The sequence below is a fragment of the Rattus norvegicus genome, chromosome 1, assembly GCF_036323735.1.
Source record: "Rattus norvegicus strain BN/NHsdMcwi chromosome 1, GRCr8, whole genome shotgun sequence".
Taxonomy (NCBI): domain Eukaryota; kingdom Metazoa; phylum Chordata; class Mammalia; order Rodentia; family Muridae; genus Rattus; species Rattus norvegicus.
In genome coordinates, this window is record NC_086019.1 from 147,034,076 (window position 1) to 147,047,734 (window position 13,659).

The 13,659-nt window shown below is 47.0% G+C and overlaps 1 protein-coding gene across 9 annotated transcripts in view; it reads right to left on the minus strand.

Moving 5' to 3' along the window:
- Positions 1 to 13,659, minus strand: part of Il16 (interleukin 16) — a 100,326-nt gene that overhangs the window by 7,224 nt on the left and 79,443 nt on the right. For 7 of the 9 annotated variants that reach the window (XM_017588676.3, XM_017588673.3, XM_063266338.1 and 4 more), the window contains 5 exons: positions 12,911 to 12,998; positions 10,607 to 11,094; positions 4,590 to 4,734; positions 1,235 to 2,321; positions 347 to 515 (listed from right to left, as the gene is read on the minus strand). In XM_017588676.3, the coding sequence (XP_017444165.1) occupies positions 347 to 515; positions 1,235 to 2,321; positions 4,590 to 4,734; positions 10,607 to 11,094; positions 12,911 to 12,998 (1,977 nt within the window). Of the gene's footprint in view, positions 1 to 346; positions 516 to 1,234; positions 2,322 to 4,589; positions 4,735 to 10,606; positions 11,095 to 12,910; positions 12,999 to 13,659 lie in introns of those variants that run through there. The other 2 variants (XM_017588678.3, XM_039112275.2) reach the window with 2 other exon arrangements.

Below are 13,659 nucleotides of genomic sequence, written 5' to 3' on the forward strand. Positions count from 1 at the left end.
CTTCTCATCCATAAAATGGCAAAAGAAGCCAAGACAGAAGGTCTGCCCATGTCTCTCTCTCTCTCTCTCTCTCTCTCTCTCTCTCTCTCTCTCTCTCTCTCTCACACACACACACACACACACACACACACACACACACACACGGTCCATCCCAGGTAAGATCAGGTGTTAACACTTGCTGTGTCAAGTGACACGGTGCTCCTCTATCACTGACAGGACAAAACCTGACCTGATGTCAGCCAGCACCATAACAAACCTTAAGGCCCATGAACTTCTTTAGCTACTTCCCCTCTGGCTCAGCTAAGATGACAGCTTGTCACTGCAGATGTGCACCCAGGAAACATACCTTCAGTGTCGCCTCGTCTAGAACTCTCACTTCCTCAATGAGTTTTTTCAGTTCTTCTGCACTCAGCAAGGAGATAACTGACTGACCGGCCTGAGAAGAACAGTGGTTCCTGTCCTCGGTTTCCCCGGGTTCTGTGAGACCTTCTGAATATTCTCTCAGCTCTGAAAGGCTTTCACAAGCAGAGATAACACAGTATGAAAAACAAGATTTTTTGATCAATTTCACCCTGCAAGGGGCTCTGTTAGCTGCAAGCTATTCGGGACTCTGTTGTTGCATATGACATATCCACTTCCAGCAGCACAAACAATAAATCAATCACAGCTCACTCAAGAGGGAAGACCCAGACCCATCCCTGCAGCAGAAGATCTCAGATCCCCTACTGACCCTCACATATGTGAAGCTGGTCTCACCCACCGCCTGGCTCTAGCTAAAAAGGGTGTAGGGTGTACAAGTCAGGACTCTGCTCATAAGAGTTAGAGGCTGAGCTAAAATAGGACTAAATGTCCTATTTCCTGCCAGATCTTGGGCCCATGTGAAGAGCAAAACAGATTCTCATTGGAGAGCATCTCCTGGTCTCACCCAGAGCTCCTTAAGTTGAGAGTAGACCTTTCATTAGCCCTCTGTATCTTTGTGAGAAGCTTACCAGGGGCCTGGTCATATCCCCCACTTCTCCTACCAGCAAAAGTCTGCTGTTACATAAACTATTCCTTAACAAAACTCCAATGCACATGTACACACACACACACACACACACACACACACACACACACACACACACACGAGACAAAATGATTTGTTTAACCAGTGTGTCTGAGAAATGTTTAGATGCTATGTAATGTAAAAATAGAAGAAGGGGGACGGTGGAGCTCAAGCAGGGCAGACACTCACTTGAGAGAAAACCCTGTGTCGGAGGCCACAGCTTCACCAAAACCCTCTGCAGCTGCGCTGTTGTTGCAGGGTGACTTTGGAGACACCCTCTCCTTGGGGATGCACGTGATCTGGCCACAAGAGGCTGAAGATGGAAGGCACAGCAGGGATTTCATGACAGCAGAGGATAGCTGACTGCTAATGGAGTAGAGCTTGCTGGACTTTTCATCCAGCAGCTTTGTCTCGTAGGACTGGGTCCTGGTCAGGGGGAAGCTCCGTGCCCGCTGACTTGGCATCTTGAAACCTGGTCCTTGAGTATCCTCAGTTTGTGTAGTCAACAGTCTCAAGAGAGGGTCTGGAGACAAAGCTTTCGGGTTGGGTCGCTGACCTGGGGGAGGAGACTCAGACATATCTGGGTCCCCGACCTCTGAGGAGTTAGGGAAGGTTGTAGATGGAGGCTCTACCTCTGTCTGCCTGTGTTTAGCAGTTACTTTAGTCCCTTGAGCCGGGAGACCAGAAAACCGTCCTTCATCTTGCTTTCCTGGAAGTCTGGTAGTCTCCCCAGAGGTGGGCTGCAGGCTCAGTCTCTGGACTCCTCTATCTGGCAATTGTGAGGAGCCAAAGTTTTCAAAGGAGCTGATTCTCTGCCGGATGGAGGAGGAGGAGGCCTGAGACTGTGGCCCTGAGGCATCCCTAGAAACTGGTGTTGTCTGAATGGCTGAAGCTACTTCCGGGGCTCTTCTGGTTTCTGGAACACGATTCCTCAGACCTTTCAAGCTCTGCCGAAACCAGGCTGGCTTTGGGGCTACTGGGGGTCCCTTCTTCACAGTGCTGCCATCTGCTGACTTGAAAATCCTGGGAGCACCATTGGCAGTGTCCATTTTTGACAGGCCCCCCTCTGGGTGGCCCTGTGTCCCGTCCTCTTCACCAAGGCTGGCATTGGGCTGTAGTGGCATATGGCTATGGTTCTCACTCATGATAGGGCTAAATAGGTTTTTGATGCAGTCGGAAATTCTAACCCAAGGGTCTTCAGTGGTGCTGTCAAAGCTATAGTCCATCCGCGCCTGCCTCTTCAGCAGCGGGTGTTTTCCTGGGGATGCTGGAGTCTCTGGTAGGCATAAACAAAGCCAAACCTGAGAATTATACCCTGTTGGGAATTTTCTTGCTAAATTCAAGGAGCAAAAACAGTGAACATGGCGGGTGCTGGCTCCAAGGGCTGTCACCTAACCTGGGTGCCATCAGGCAAAACTGGAGAAACAGAGGACAGTACCGTGGACCACCTAAACATCCTAGAACTAGATGTGTTCTTGGCAAACATCTGCTCTGCCATTTCACAAGAGGGGACTCTAGCAGTCAAGAAGGATGAAGGGCCATGGTTGTCAGAGTCAGGCTAGAGCCCGAGTTGCCTGACTGCCCACTCTAATGTCATCCCCATTGTCTAAAGAAGTCACATAGATAATGTACCAAAAAACAAAACAAAAACAAAAAACCAAAACAAAAGTAAAGTGAAAGCAATTCTTTTGCCTTTTAAACTTTCACTCCACAAATCTCAAGTTGGTCACCAGATTTGATTTAGACTACCTATGCTGTTCATAAAGAAGAGTGGGCATACCCACTGGGTAGGGTGTATACAGTTTACTGGGGCTCGCTTGTTTCATAGGCATATATCTCATACTTATGGACTTGCCTGTTTTTGAAGTCACAAAGTCATGTGAGTGTGAAACTCTGTCTACCTAGACACAGGTCATTGACCAGCCTGCTTGAAAAATAAGTTTTCCTCAATTAAAAGGAGTGATGAAGCTATTCCAGGGAGAGAAAAGCTGTGGCATTGATTTTGAACTTTGACTCACGTTGGACTGAGTTCTGAGTTCTCAGTTCTGAGTTGATTTATCTGGCCTGGACAATGGGGATGTAGTAAGCCCCACAAGGAGTTTCATCACTGGCTTTATGTCCATGATGTTCTCAGGCTGCCATGTCCAAGGGGCAGCATGGCCAAAGCTTTCTCAGAACAAGATAACATTAAGCCGACATCTACCTGCATGGCTGGGGGGACTCTGCACTCAGTTCCCTTCTTGAGGAACAAGGGAAGTTGGTGCATGAGCCCTAGCAGTCAAGAGGGAAGTCACTGGGCCATTCTCTGTGTTCACTATGAGGCCTCATCTTTCTCTACTTACAACTAGGCTGCTTGGAGTTTGTTGCAGGGACAGTCTTCATATGAGAATGCACCCTTGTTTTGAGGAACACTGGTTCCTCTTATGTCCTGTCACAGTGCCTAGTGTCAAGGGAAGCAGAACTCTGCTGATACCAAAGAGGACCCATGTAGCATCATGAAGGTCTGGGTGGGTACTCGTGACAACAGGACTTCCGCAAGTCAGTCTGACCCTCTTAGCCTCTCTCTACACTTACAAAATGTTCAGCTATAAGGGGCTAATATGGTAAGAATTTAAGATTCCAAGGTTCTACAGACAAGTCCTCTGCAAACAAGGTAGCCTCAATACGGTGACTAAGAGAAGGGAGGGTGGTCAAGTGGAGTCTCCCTTGGTGGGGCATGTCTCTGGGTGAGATGTCTAGATCATTCCCTTAACTCTCCAGAGGTATTCACATACTTGGGGAGTATGGACTGCACCCTCCCTATTTACTCCTTTGTGACACTGGGAGCTCCTCAGGTCAGGAGGGGGTCTGTGGCACCCCTTGGTCTTTCATCCCTAGCACCAAGCACAGCCTCACACACCTACCACTCACTGTGTGCTTGCTTCAGTGAATCACATATTAGGATTCTCTGTGGCCTTTAATATTTGCTCCCTAGTGAATGGGTCAACAAAGGCAAAGTCGATGGCCCAGAATCACAGCTAACAATGGAATCCTCTGTTCTTTCTAGTAAGCTGCTACATAACCAAGATACCAGGATTTACTAAAGTACCACTTGGACCCACCATTTCTACAGACCTCCTCCACAGTGACCATCAGCAGGCACTGCTCCGGCTTTTCCCATGCTGCACTCTCAGATTTGGGCATAATGGACGAAGCCTGCTGGCTTGCTGACATCCATATAATGCAGCTGCTCAGGAGAGCTGAGCTATTGAAATCTTTGGGTAACCGTCCATGTAGACCCTCAGGAATGCCCTGCATTGCCACCATCACCACCACCCCTGAATCACTGCTTCAACTGGGAAGCTTATCTATCACTCTAAAGAACACTTCCACTGTCCTGTTGTCCTGAACTTAGGACACCTCACTGTCCATCAACCCCAGTCACAGGCTGTATCCACTGTGTCCATGTAAAACACCGACCTTAGATCAAACTGTAGCTCCTGCTTGATGCATAGGACTTCCTCCAGAAAGATCTTCCTTCTGGAAGATCCCTATGGCCGCTCACCTGGGCTGGCACTCCTCCTTGGCTCTCCTTCTGTGGAGGATGAAGTCTGCGTGCTGGCTGCAGGTCCTGGGCAGCAAGCAGCGGTGCAGAGGGTTCTCCCTGCAGTGTCTTCCTGTAGCAGCAGTGGCAGCAGCTCTCTGGTTTCCTGTGGTGTAAACAGGAAGCCAGACTGTGTCAAAACGGTAGTCTACAGCTGCGAGAAGGCAAGGCACTCTTTGATTAGGACTTGAAAGTGAGTATTGAGACACCTTTAGAGGGAAATTCACAGCAGCCATGAGAAAGGGTCTCTTCCCTCCTGGGATGTTGCTGTATAGCTGACCTCCTCTTAGATGCTACAGGTGTCCCTAGACTTCCATGGACCTGTTGTGTCCACCATGGCCATGCACCATGGATACGGAAAGTGGGCTGTCTGTGATGGCACAAGAGGTGGGGATAAGAAATATGCTTACACAACTTTGCTTAAAATAGCATGTTGGCCAACTATCTGACCCAGGAAGGTACACAGGGCCAAAGGAACTGTCTTCTAGTGTTGCCTGAGTTAAGATCTAAGCCCACTCAGAAGAAAAGCAGGTCCATGCTTGCCTCACTGGTTTGAAGTTCTTTAAATTACATTAATCATTTGTTTATTTATTGTGCTCCCAGCACAAACCTGAGTATCAGAGGACAATGTATAGGAATCACTCCTTTCCTTCTACCACATGAGGACTGAACTCTGATCGTCAAGCTTGGCAGCAAGCACCATTACCCACTGAGCCTTCTTGCCAGTGCCAATTTCGATTTTGTTGGGGCAAGGTCTTATGCATCCTAAGCTAGCTTCAAGCTCTCTGTATAATCAAGAATGTCCCAAGGACACAGATTCAAGCCATTCAATGCCATACTGTTTTATATGGTGTTGGAAGTCAAAGTCAGGCTTTTCTACTAGAAAAAACACTCTACCAACTGAGCTCTGCATGGAGACTCTCAAGCCTGTGCTACCGAGGTTCAACGTGGCCTCTGCTGACTCTGTGTCTCTGGCCCCTGAAGCTCCCCCAGGCTTTGCAGTAACTCTACCTAAAGAGTAGATGGATACTTGGTACCTGGTCTAGCTCCTCACAGGGATGTTTTAAGAAGAATTCTGAGTTGTCAGCCCTCTCCATAGAGGAAAAAATCCGCAATAAATTTATGTTCTTTGTTCTAAAAGTTGTCTTGGCCATGATGTCTCTTTTCAACAATAGAAATATAACTAAGACAATATCTGTGTGTCTGTCTTACTTTTCTTTTTAAAAATGAAATTAATTTTTAAAAAAAGCTTACAGAGAAATAAAATAAAATCATGCTCTAAAATTAACTAGACCCAAAGTCTATACAACTTATATACAATTGGAATTGGACTTTGAAATGGAAGCCGTGAAGCTTCCAATTAGATTTTGCATTTTCAGGGTCAGATATTCTCAACGTACTTACCTACCAATGAAAGCAAAAGAATCCATGATCACATACACGTTCACTAAAAAACTTAACTTTCCATCCTCTTCCCACCTTGTTTTCATTCCCTGCATTCAGTCTTTCCTCGTCCCCTTCTCCTCAGCTTTTCTTGTTCTTTCTCTGTGTGATACTTAAAGCACATGTCCATGTGCTTACATGTATACATAGTCAATGCATGGATTGGCTAGATCCAACATACTCTCATGTTAAAATATGCTTTATTTTTGAGACTCTATAGCCTGGGCTAATAGTATACATTCTAAGTTCATCTGTTTTCCTGAAAAAAAATTTATCTGAATGTTTTTAATTTAATTTTTCTTTAGAGTTGAGAAGTATTTCATTTTATCGATATTCTTTTCTTCTCTTCCTTCCTTTTTCTCTTTTCTCTTCCTCATGTATGTACTTCTATGTATGTGGGCTTGTTCCTGTGAATATATGGGTATTGTTTTTCAGGAACTATCTACCTGTGTTTTGAGATGGTTACTCCCTGGTCCCAAGTGCCCCAAAGAGGCAAAGCAGACTGGCAGCAAGCCTTAGGGATCTGCCTGCCTCTGCCTCTCCATGCTGGGTCCTGCAGTTGTTTTTGATGTGGGTTCTTGGACTGCGCTCAGGACCTTATGGTTCTCTGGAGCTCCTTCATCAATTAGCTGTCTCCTCATCTTTTACCTTCTAATCAACACCTCTGATGTTGCATTCTCTTTGGGAAAGGTCTTTAAAATTAATCCCAAACTTAATTTGATTTCTACTGGGGCAACTGTTTCCTGGCTTGGCACTTGGTGAATGAGGAAAGTGCAAGGAAGTAAGGCAAGAGAATGAGGGCTGGAGACACAGCTGAGAAGACAACATCAATTTCTCAAATGTGAGTGTTATTTTGAGAGAGTGCGAGTGCCCACAGAGCCCGACAGAGGCCAGAGTAGGCATCAGGTCCACAGGAAGCAGAGTTACAGGTGATTATTAGCCTTTCTATAGGTGCTGGGAATGGAGCCTGAATCCTTTGGAAGAGCAAACAGTGCTTTTGAATCCTCTCTTCAGGTCCATGGGAAGTATCTTGAAAGTCATTTGGGTACAGGAGTTGCCTTCAGTTACATGAAATGGGAAACGTGTCATTCATATCTGCTTGAGAAGGGTCTTGGGACCCTAGAGAGAAAAGACTACAAACAGAAACAGGAGAAGAAGGAAGGAGAAAAGAAGGGGAAAAGGAGAAAATGGAGAGAAGAGGTTTTGAACATAGAACCACAGGCAATAAGATCCGTTGAGAAAGGTGCGGGAGTGGCCAAGGATGTGTTAAGAACGATGCAGAAGGTCAATTGTTTCCTGTTTTCTGTCAGACTAGAATCCTGTCTTTGTGATCTCTCTGCCAGCCCAACAATGCTCTGTTGGTTGTGTGAATAAGCTACACAAAGGTCTGCTGGCCACGTGGGACGATACAGAGTGGACAAAAGAGCAGCCACAGAATGGCCTTTGTGTTAGTGTGGACCATGTTGCTGGTGCGGAAAAGGAAGGAAGCTAAAGGCAGGACAGATTGCTCAAGATGTGGGATGCTGAACCAAGAAAGCAGAAAGAGAGAGAGGAAGAGAGAGACAGACAGAAAGACAGACAGACACAGAGAGTCAGAGAGTGTGAACGCATGCTTGCTCGTACATGTGTTTATATGTGTCTGGGTGCTCTCTTAAACACCTTGGCTCCTTGCCTGGCCTTCCCTACAGAACACCTGCTTCCTCCCCTGGCTGTCTTACTTGGCAATGCTCCCTGCCTACATGTGGCTCCACCCAATCAGGAAGCCAAAGAAATTCATCAAGGCACCTGTTCTTTCCTGGGCCTGCAGGAGGAAAGCAAAATGTCTACCCTTTCACCATCCTCCTTCTGATTTTCCTTCTACAGTTAGTCTCAGACCCGAATGAAGTATTTGCTGAACGGGGAGTTAGGGAAGCACATCCAACAGGACAGCCTACACTCTCTGGTTGCTAACCAGCCCCGCCTCTTCAACTGCCTGAAAGTCTGCACTTCCTGTTTGATTACTTGGCTTCTCCTTCACTGTGTCTTCACCAGGGAACTCAAGAGTTTCCTTCCCCAACTACCTCACTGAAGCTTGTCAACCTGAAGTTTGGCTTCTTCTAGGGGATTTCCAGAGGCCTTACTTTACCCATAGCGGCCCTCACTGTACCCTTCAGCAATGCAAACTTAAGTAAGTTCCTCTTCTGCGTGACTGGGATTCTCACCCTCAGATCCTGGGGAGGACAAACTAAAACAATATGCATGAACATATTTAGTACAATGCCCGTGGTGGTAGGAATCGCTCTCATAGAGTCCTGTGTTTAAATGCTTGGCACATAGGGAATGGCACTATTAGGAAGTGTGGCTTTGATGGAGGAAGTGTGTCACTGTGGAGGTGGGCTTTCAAGTCTTCTATGCTCAAGCTATGCCTCGTGTGGCAGTCTACTTTTCTGTCTGCAGATCAAAGCTCCCTCAGAACCATGTCTGCCTAAACGGTGCCATGTTTTCCACAATGACAGTAATAGACTAAGCCTCTGAAACTGTAAGCCAGTTCCAATGAAATGTTGTCCTTTATAAGAGTTACCATTCTGAGAAACACCTAAAGAAATGTTCAACATCTTTAGTCATAAGGGAAATGCAAATCAAAACAACCCTGAGATTTCACCTCACACCAGTGAGAATGGATAAGATCAAAAACTCAGGTGACAGCAGATGCTCGAGAGGATGTGGAGAAAGAGGAACACTCCTCCATTGTTGGTGGGATTGAAGACTGGTACAACCATTCTAGAAATCAGTCTGGAGGTTCCTCAGAAAATTGGACATTGAACTGCCTGAGGATCCAGCTATACCTCTCTTGGGCATATACCCAAAAGATGCCCCAACATATAAAAAAGACACGTGCTCCACTATGTTCATCGCAACCTTATTTATAATAGCCAGAAGCTGGAAAGAACCCAGATGCCCTTCAACAGAGGAATGGATACAGAAAATGTGGTACTTCTACACAATGGAATATTACTCAGCTATCAAAAACAATGACTTTATGAAATTCATAGACAAATGGTTGGAACTGGAAAATATCATCCTGAGTGAGGTAACCCAATCACAGAAAAACACACCTGGTATGCACTTATTGATAAGTGCCTATTAGCCCAAATGCTTGAATTACCCTAGATGCACAGAACACATGAAACTCAAGAAGGATGACCAAAATGTGAATGCTTCACTCCTTCTTTAAAAGGGGAACAAGAATACCCTTGGCAGGGAATAGGGAGGCAAAGATTAAAACAGAGGCAGAAGGAACACCCATTCAGAGCCTGCCCCACATGTGGCCCATACCTATACAGCCACCCAATTAGACAAGATGGATGAAGCAAAGAAGTGCAGGCCGACAGGAACTGGATGTAGATCTCTCCTGAGAGAGACAGCCAGAATACAGCAAATACATAGGCGAATGCCAGCAGAAGACCACTGAACCGAGAACAGGACCCCCGTTGAAGGAATCAGAGAAAGGACTAGAAGAACTTGAAGGGGCTCGAGACCCCATATGAACAACAATGCCAACCAACCAGAGCTTCCAGGGACTAAGCCACTACCCAAAGACTATACATGGACTGACCTTGGACTCTAACCTCATAGGTAGCAATGAATAGCCTAGTAAGAGCACCAGTGGAAGGGGAAGCCCTTGGTCCTGCTAAGACTGAACCCCCAGCGAATGTGATTGTTGGGGGGGCAGTAATGGGGGAGAGGATGGGGAGGGGAACACATATATAGAAGGGGAGGGGGAGGGGTTGGGGGAAACCGGGAAAGGGAATAACATTCGAAATGTAAATAATAAATACTCAAGTTAATAAAAAAAAAAATAAGAGTTGCCATTGCATGGTCATGGTGTCTCTTCACAGCCATAGAAACCCTAACTAAGACAGTGTCCTTTGTTAAAAGGGATTAGATTTCAGAAGCTGCCTTCTTACCTACCCACCACCCTTGAAGAATAAAGGCTAGAGGAAGAAGTTCTTGACAGGGTGATGGGGAAACAACCACTTCCAAGAGAAGGCATGGTGCTGAAGCCTGCTATATACTGAAAGGAAGATGTAAGTCTCACAACAGCCTGTAGAGGGAGCCACTCAAAAAGCCCAAAGTGGTTTCCCCAGTCTCCCCCACCTACTGGAAGCCAAGTTAACAGGGAGAAATGGGGCCAGTTTCTCATGAACACCTCATATTCCCACTGGCACTCATTCTCCCTCTCTTTTGGTCATTCAGGTGATTTCTCGGATAAGCAGAGTATCTCAGATTCCTGCTCTCAGCCTCCCCACCACAGAGTAACCCTACTGAAGACCCACCGTGCTGTGAGCCACATGACCCATGAGTGTTACTGCCAACAGCTGGCAGGACCGAAACTTCCATTTTGGTTCTGCGGAGCTTCATACGCCTCTGCACGGTGGCCTTAAAGAGAGCGCTTCTCTATGTCAGAGTACAGGAAACCTGCAGACACATCTAATGCTCAGGGGCAGCTGTGCACGTCGCAGGGGACACACGTCCCACTGCGCACACCCTCCTACCTGGCTGCAGGTGGGCAAGGTGTGCCCAGAAGGGTCTGTGACCTTCTCTTTCTCCTCCAGTTTCTTCTGAGGCTCGCTGTCATTTTTAAAGTATTTTCTGGGTGGAGGCTTGGGTTTGGTGGATGTCGGCTTTCTCACCAAAATCTCAAAAGAGTTCTTCAGTTTCAGTGGTGGGTGGCTGTCTCTTTCCAAGCTCTCAGAAAGGGGTGGGCTCTCCTGATGTGGCCTGGATGGGACCCCTGGACACGGCTCTTGCTCCTCCCCTGGGGGCAGGCTGGGGCTGTGTGTGCTGCCTTCCCCCTCAGAAGGCTGTAGCTCCGCACCTGCACTGCAGGGACTTCCCCCTGGTGACCCAGACATGTAGCTGCTGTCACTGCTGGATCGGACCATGATCTTCTGGGCCCTTCGATGCGGGGGCGCTGAGTGCTTCTCACGTTCTTTCTCCAAGGTGGGCCGCCCATGCCAACTGCTCTCCAGCCTTTTGACACCTGCATGGAAAGCACCAGGAAGCATCCTGGCTGAGCATCGAAAGACCAGACAAGCTTGGCTGCAGCCAGGAGGACTGCAGGCAGCACCCTGTACATCCCACTGCTCAGCGGAAGACTTGGAGCCGGGGTAGCCTTGGAGTCAGACTCAATGAGTTTTCTAACTCATTGAGAACATCATTCAACCTTTTCTGAGCCTGCATGTGACAGTCCCAGAGATAAACCATTCATACCACACAGCATTACTACTCATGCAAGAGCTCAGCACCTTGGTTTTGAAAAGACTGGTGACCAACGTCTAGCTTTTTTGCAGCTACAGAGAGCTACCACGCCAACGTGCATTGATTCCAGTTCCAGGATCTGGGGGAGGTGAGGGAAGTTTATAGAGATCTACCCATTCCTGCCTACTCATGCTAACTAGAATAGATCACACTAGCTACAGAGCCCCAGCACTGCTAATATCAGTTCTACCAAGCTCTACTCCTCTATTAAACTCCCTTCTACAGGAGCTGGTCCCCAGGAAACTGAAAAGACATCTCACATGCTATGCTCTACCTGGAATGAGCCTAACACCTCTCTTCTACTTGTGTGAAAGAAGCTGCAATTCTACCATTGCTAAGCTCTCTTTGAAGTGCGAGAACAAAGAAAGAAAACATTTAGAGTCGCTTTGAACCCTTAAGGAGGTTCCATCTTCTTCCAACAAAAGGGCAACCATAGCTTGCCCTCCTCCCTTCCTTTCTTACCCCACACCCCATGGTTTTCTGAACAGTGGCATCTACACATCTCTAAGATGCTGGGTTTCCTTCTAGTGACAAATGGTCACAGGTACCCATTTCCTGAAGCTGCAACTCAAGGCACTGGGAGCCACTGAGACCTGGTCACTTGGGGATTCATTCAGTGGAACCAGGAGAGCCCAAAGGACCCTCGTAAGAAAACACCAAAGCCAGCGGGATTCCAATCCGAACACATTTTAAAGGAAAGGCTTTTTGCTCTATCTTGGTCACAGAACGACACATATTTATTTGAGAGACATAAACCACTGAAGGAAGGCATAAAAGCTAACATTCCCCTGCATCTGATCACCTTCTCCTCTGCCACTATCCACAGCAGTGACAGTGTTGGGGATGGGAGGGGTTCCTTGTCAACTCCCTTGCACTTCTGCACGTATGGGATGGGTGGAGCCCTGAGTAAGACTTAGTGGAAATAAAGGGGTCGTGTCATTTCCTGCGAATATTTTTGCACGTACTTGAGCGTCCTTGCCAATATTAGATTGTCCTAGCATATGGATGTCGCAAAGTGACCTGGCTAATGCCTAAAGACTAAGCATAGGAACCACCTAGCAAGCCAGGTCCCTGACCAGTTTCTCCAGGTACTGGTCACATGACTTTGGCAAGGAGCCTTCCAGGGCCTTGCTTATTCTGATAATATGTACGTAAAAGTTAGATGTGAGGATGCAGTGAAATAATATATTAAACTAAGATTAATTAGTAATTACCAGTGCCTATTGTTACAGAGTAGGGATTGCAGATTTGAAGCCTACAGGGGCGCTATCTAGGCAAGGCCTACAGCTACATCTGACAGACAATGAACGGGACAGAACTGGCTGCACAGAACCTGCCACACTTAAACTTGCCCACACAGGAGAAGAAAAGAGTGAGCCAAATTTCACCGGCGGGCTCCTGTCTTTCGGCAGTCGTCTAGTGTCAGGCGTGCTTACCATGACTGCTCGCATACTGCTGAGCTAGACGGGTTAATGGCTAAATACCAAGCTTCCTAAGGAGACAAAGTTTCTCAAGTAAACCTTCACCACTTCCCTTACCTTCCAAGCTCCACTGGTGCCTTTCCTTCCCAAACTTGACGCCTTCCACTGCCTGAGCCACAGCTTCCTTGAGTTGTTGTTCAGACACCTGGAAAACATCCATGACCAGCTCAAGCAAGAAGTGAAGTCAGGTACAGCCGATTCCAAAGACCGTACCTGCCATGCCCATCCATGGCTTCTACTTTCCACTCTTCAAGAGCTGACAAATCCAGCTTCCGGAACTGCCCTGGGCAGCACCCTGCCCCCAGGGTCTTCCTGGTGTCAATCAATGAAGGTGTCATCACTGATCACTCTCCAACCTTCTCTTCACCACTACAAAACTCCCAGCACCCACATGGTGGCTAAAAATTGTTTATAGCTGTAGTATTGAGGAATATCACACCCTCGTTCGGTGTCCTTGTGTACTGCATGAACACAGTGCACAGACAGACGCAGGCAAACACCCATACACATAAAGTAAAAAGCAAACGTCAAGTGTGAGTCTAAGAGTCAAGCAGGCTTACACCCCCAGCCCAGTTTCTTCATAGAATAGACGCATACACTAAGACACAGCTTGATCTCCTACATCTCAATTTTTTGTTCTGTAAACTATAACAATAAAATCTTCACAGTGTAGAATGAGGATATTTTACAAAGTAAATTATTGGTAATATGATAAACAAAATCTAAAAGTGGTAAATAAACAGCCCAGCCTGAAGAGACGGGTCAGAAGTTAAGAGCACACACTACTCTTGTAAAGGATGAGACGT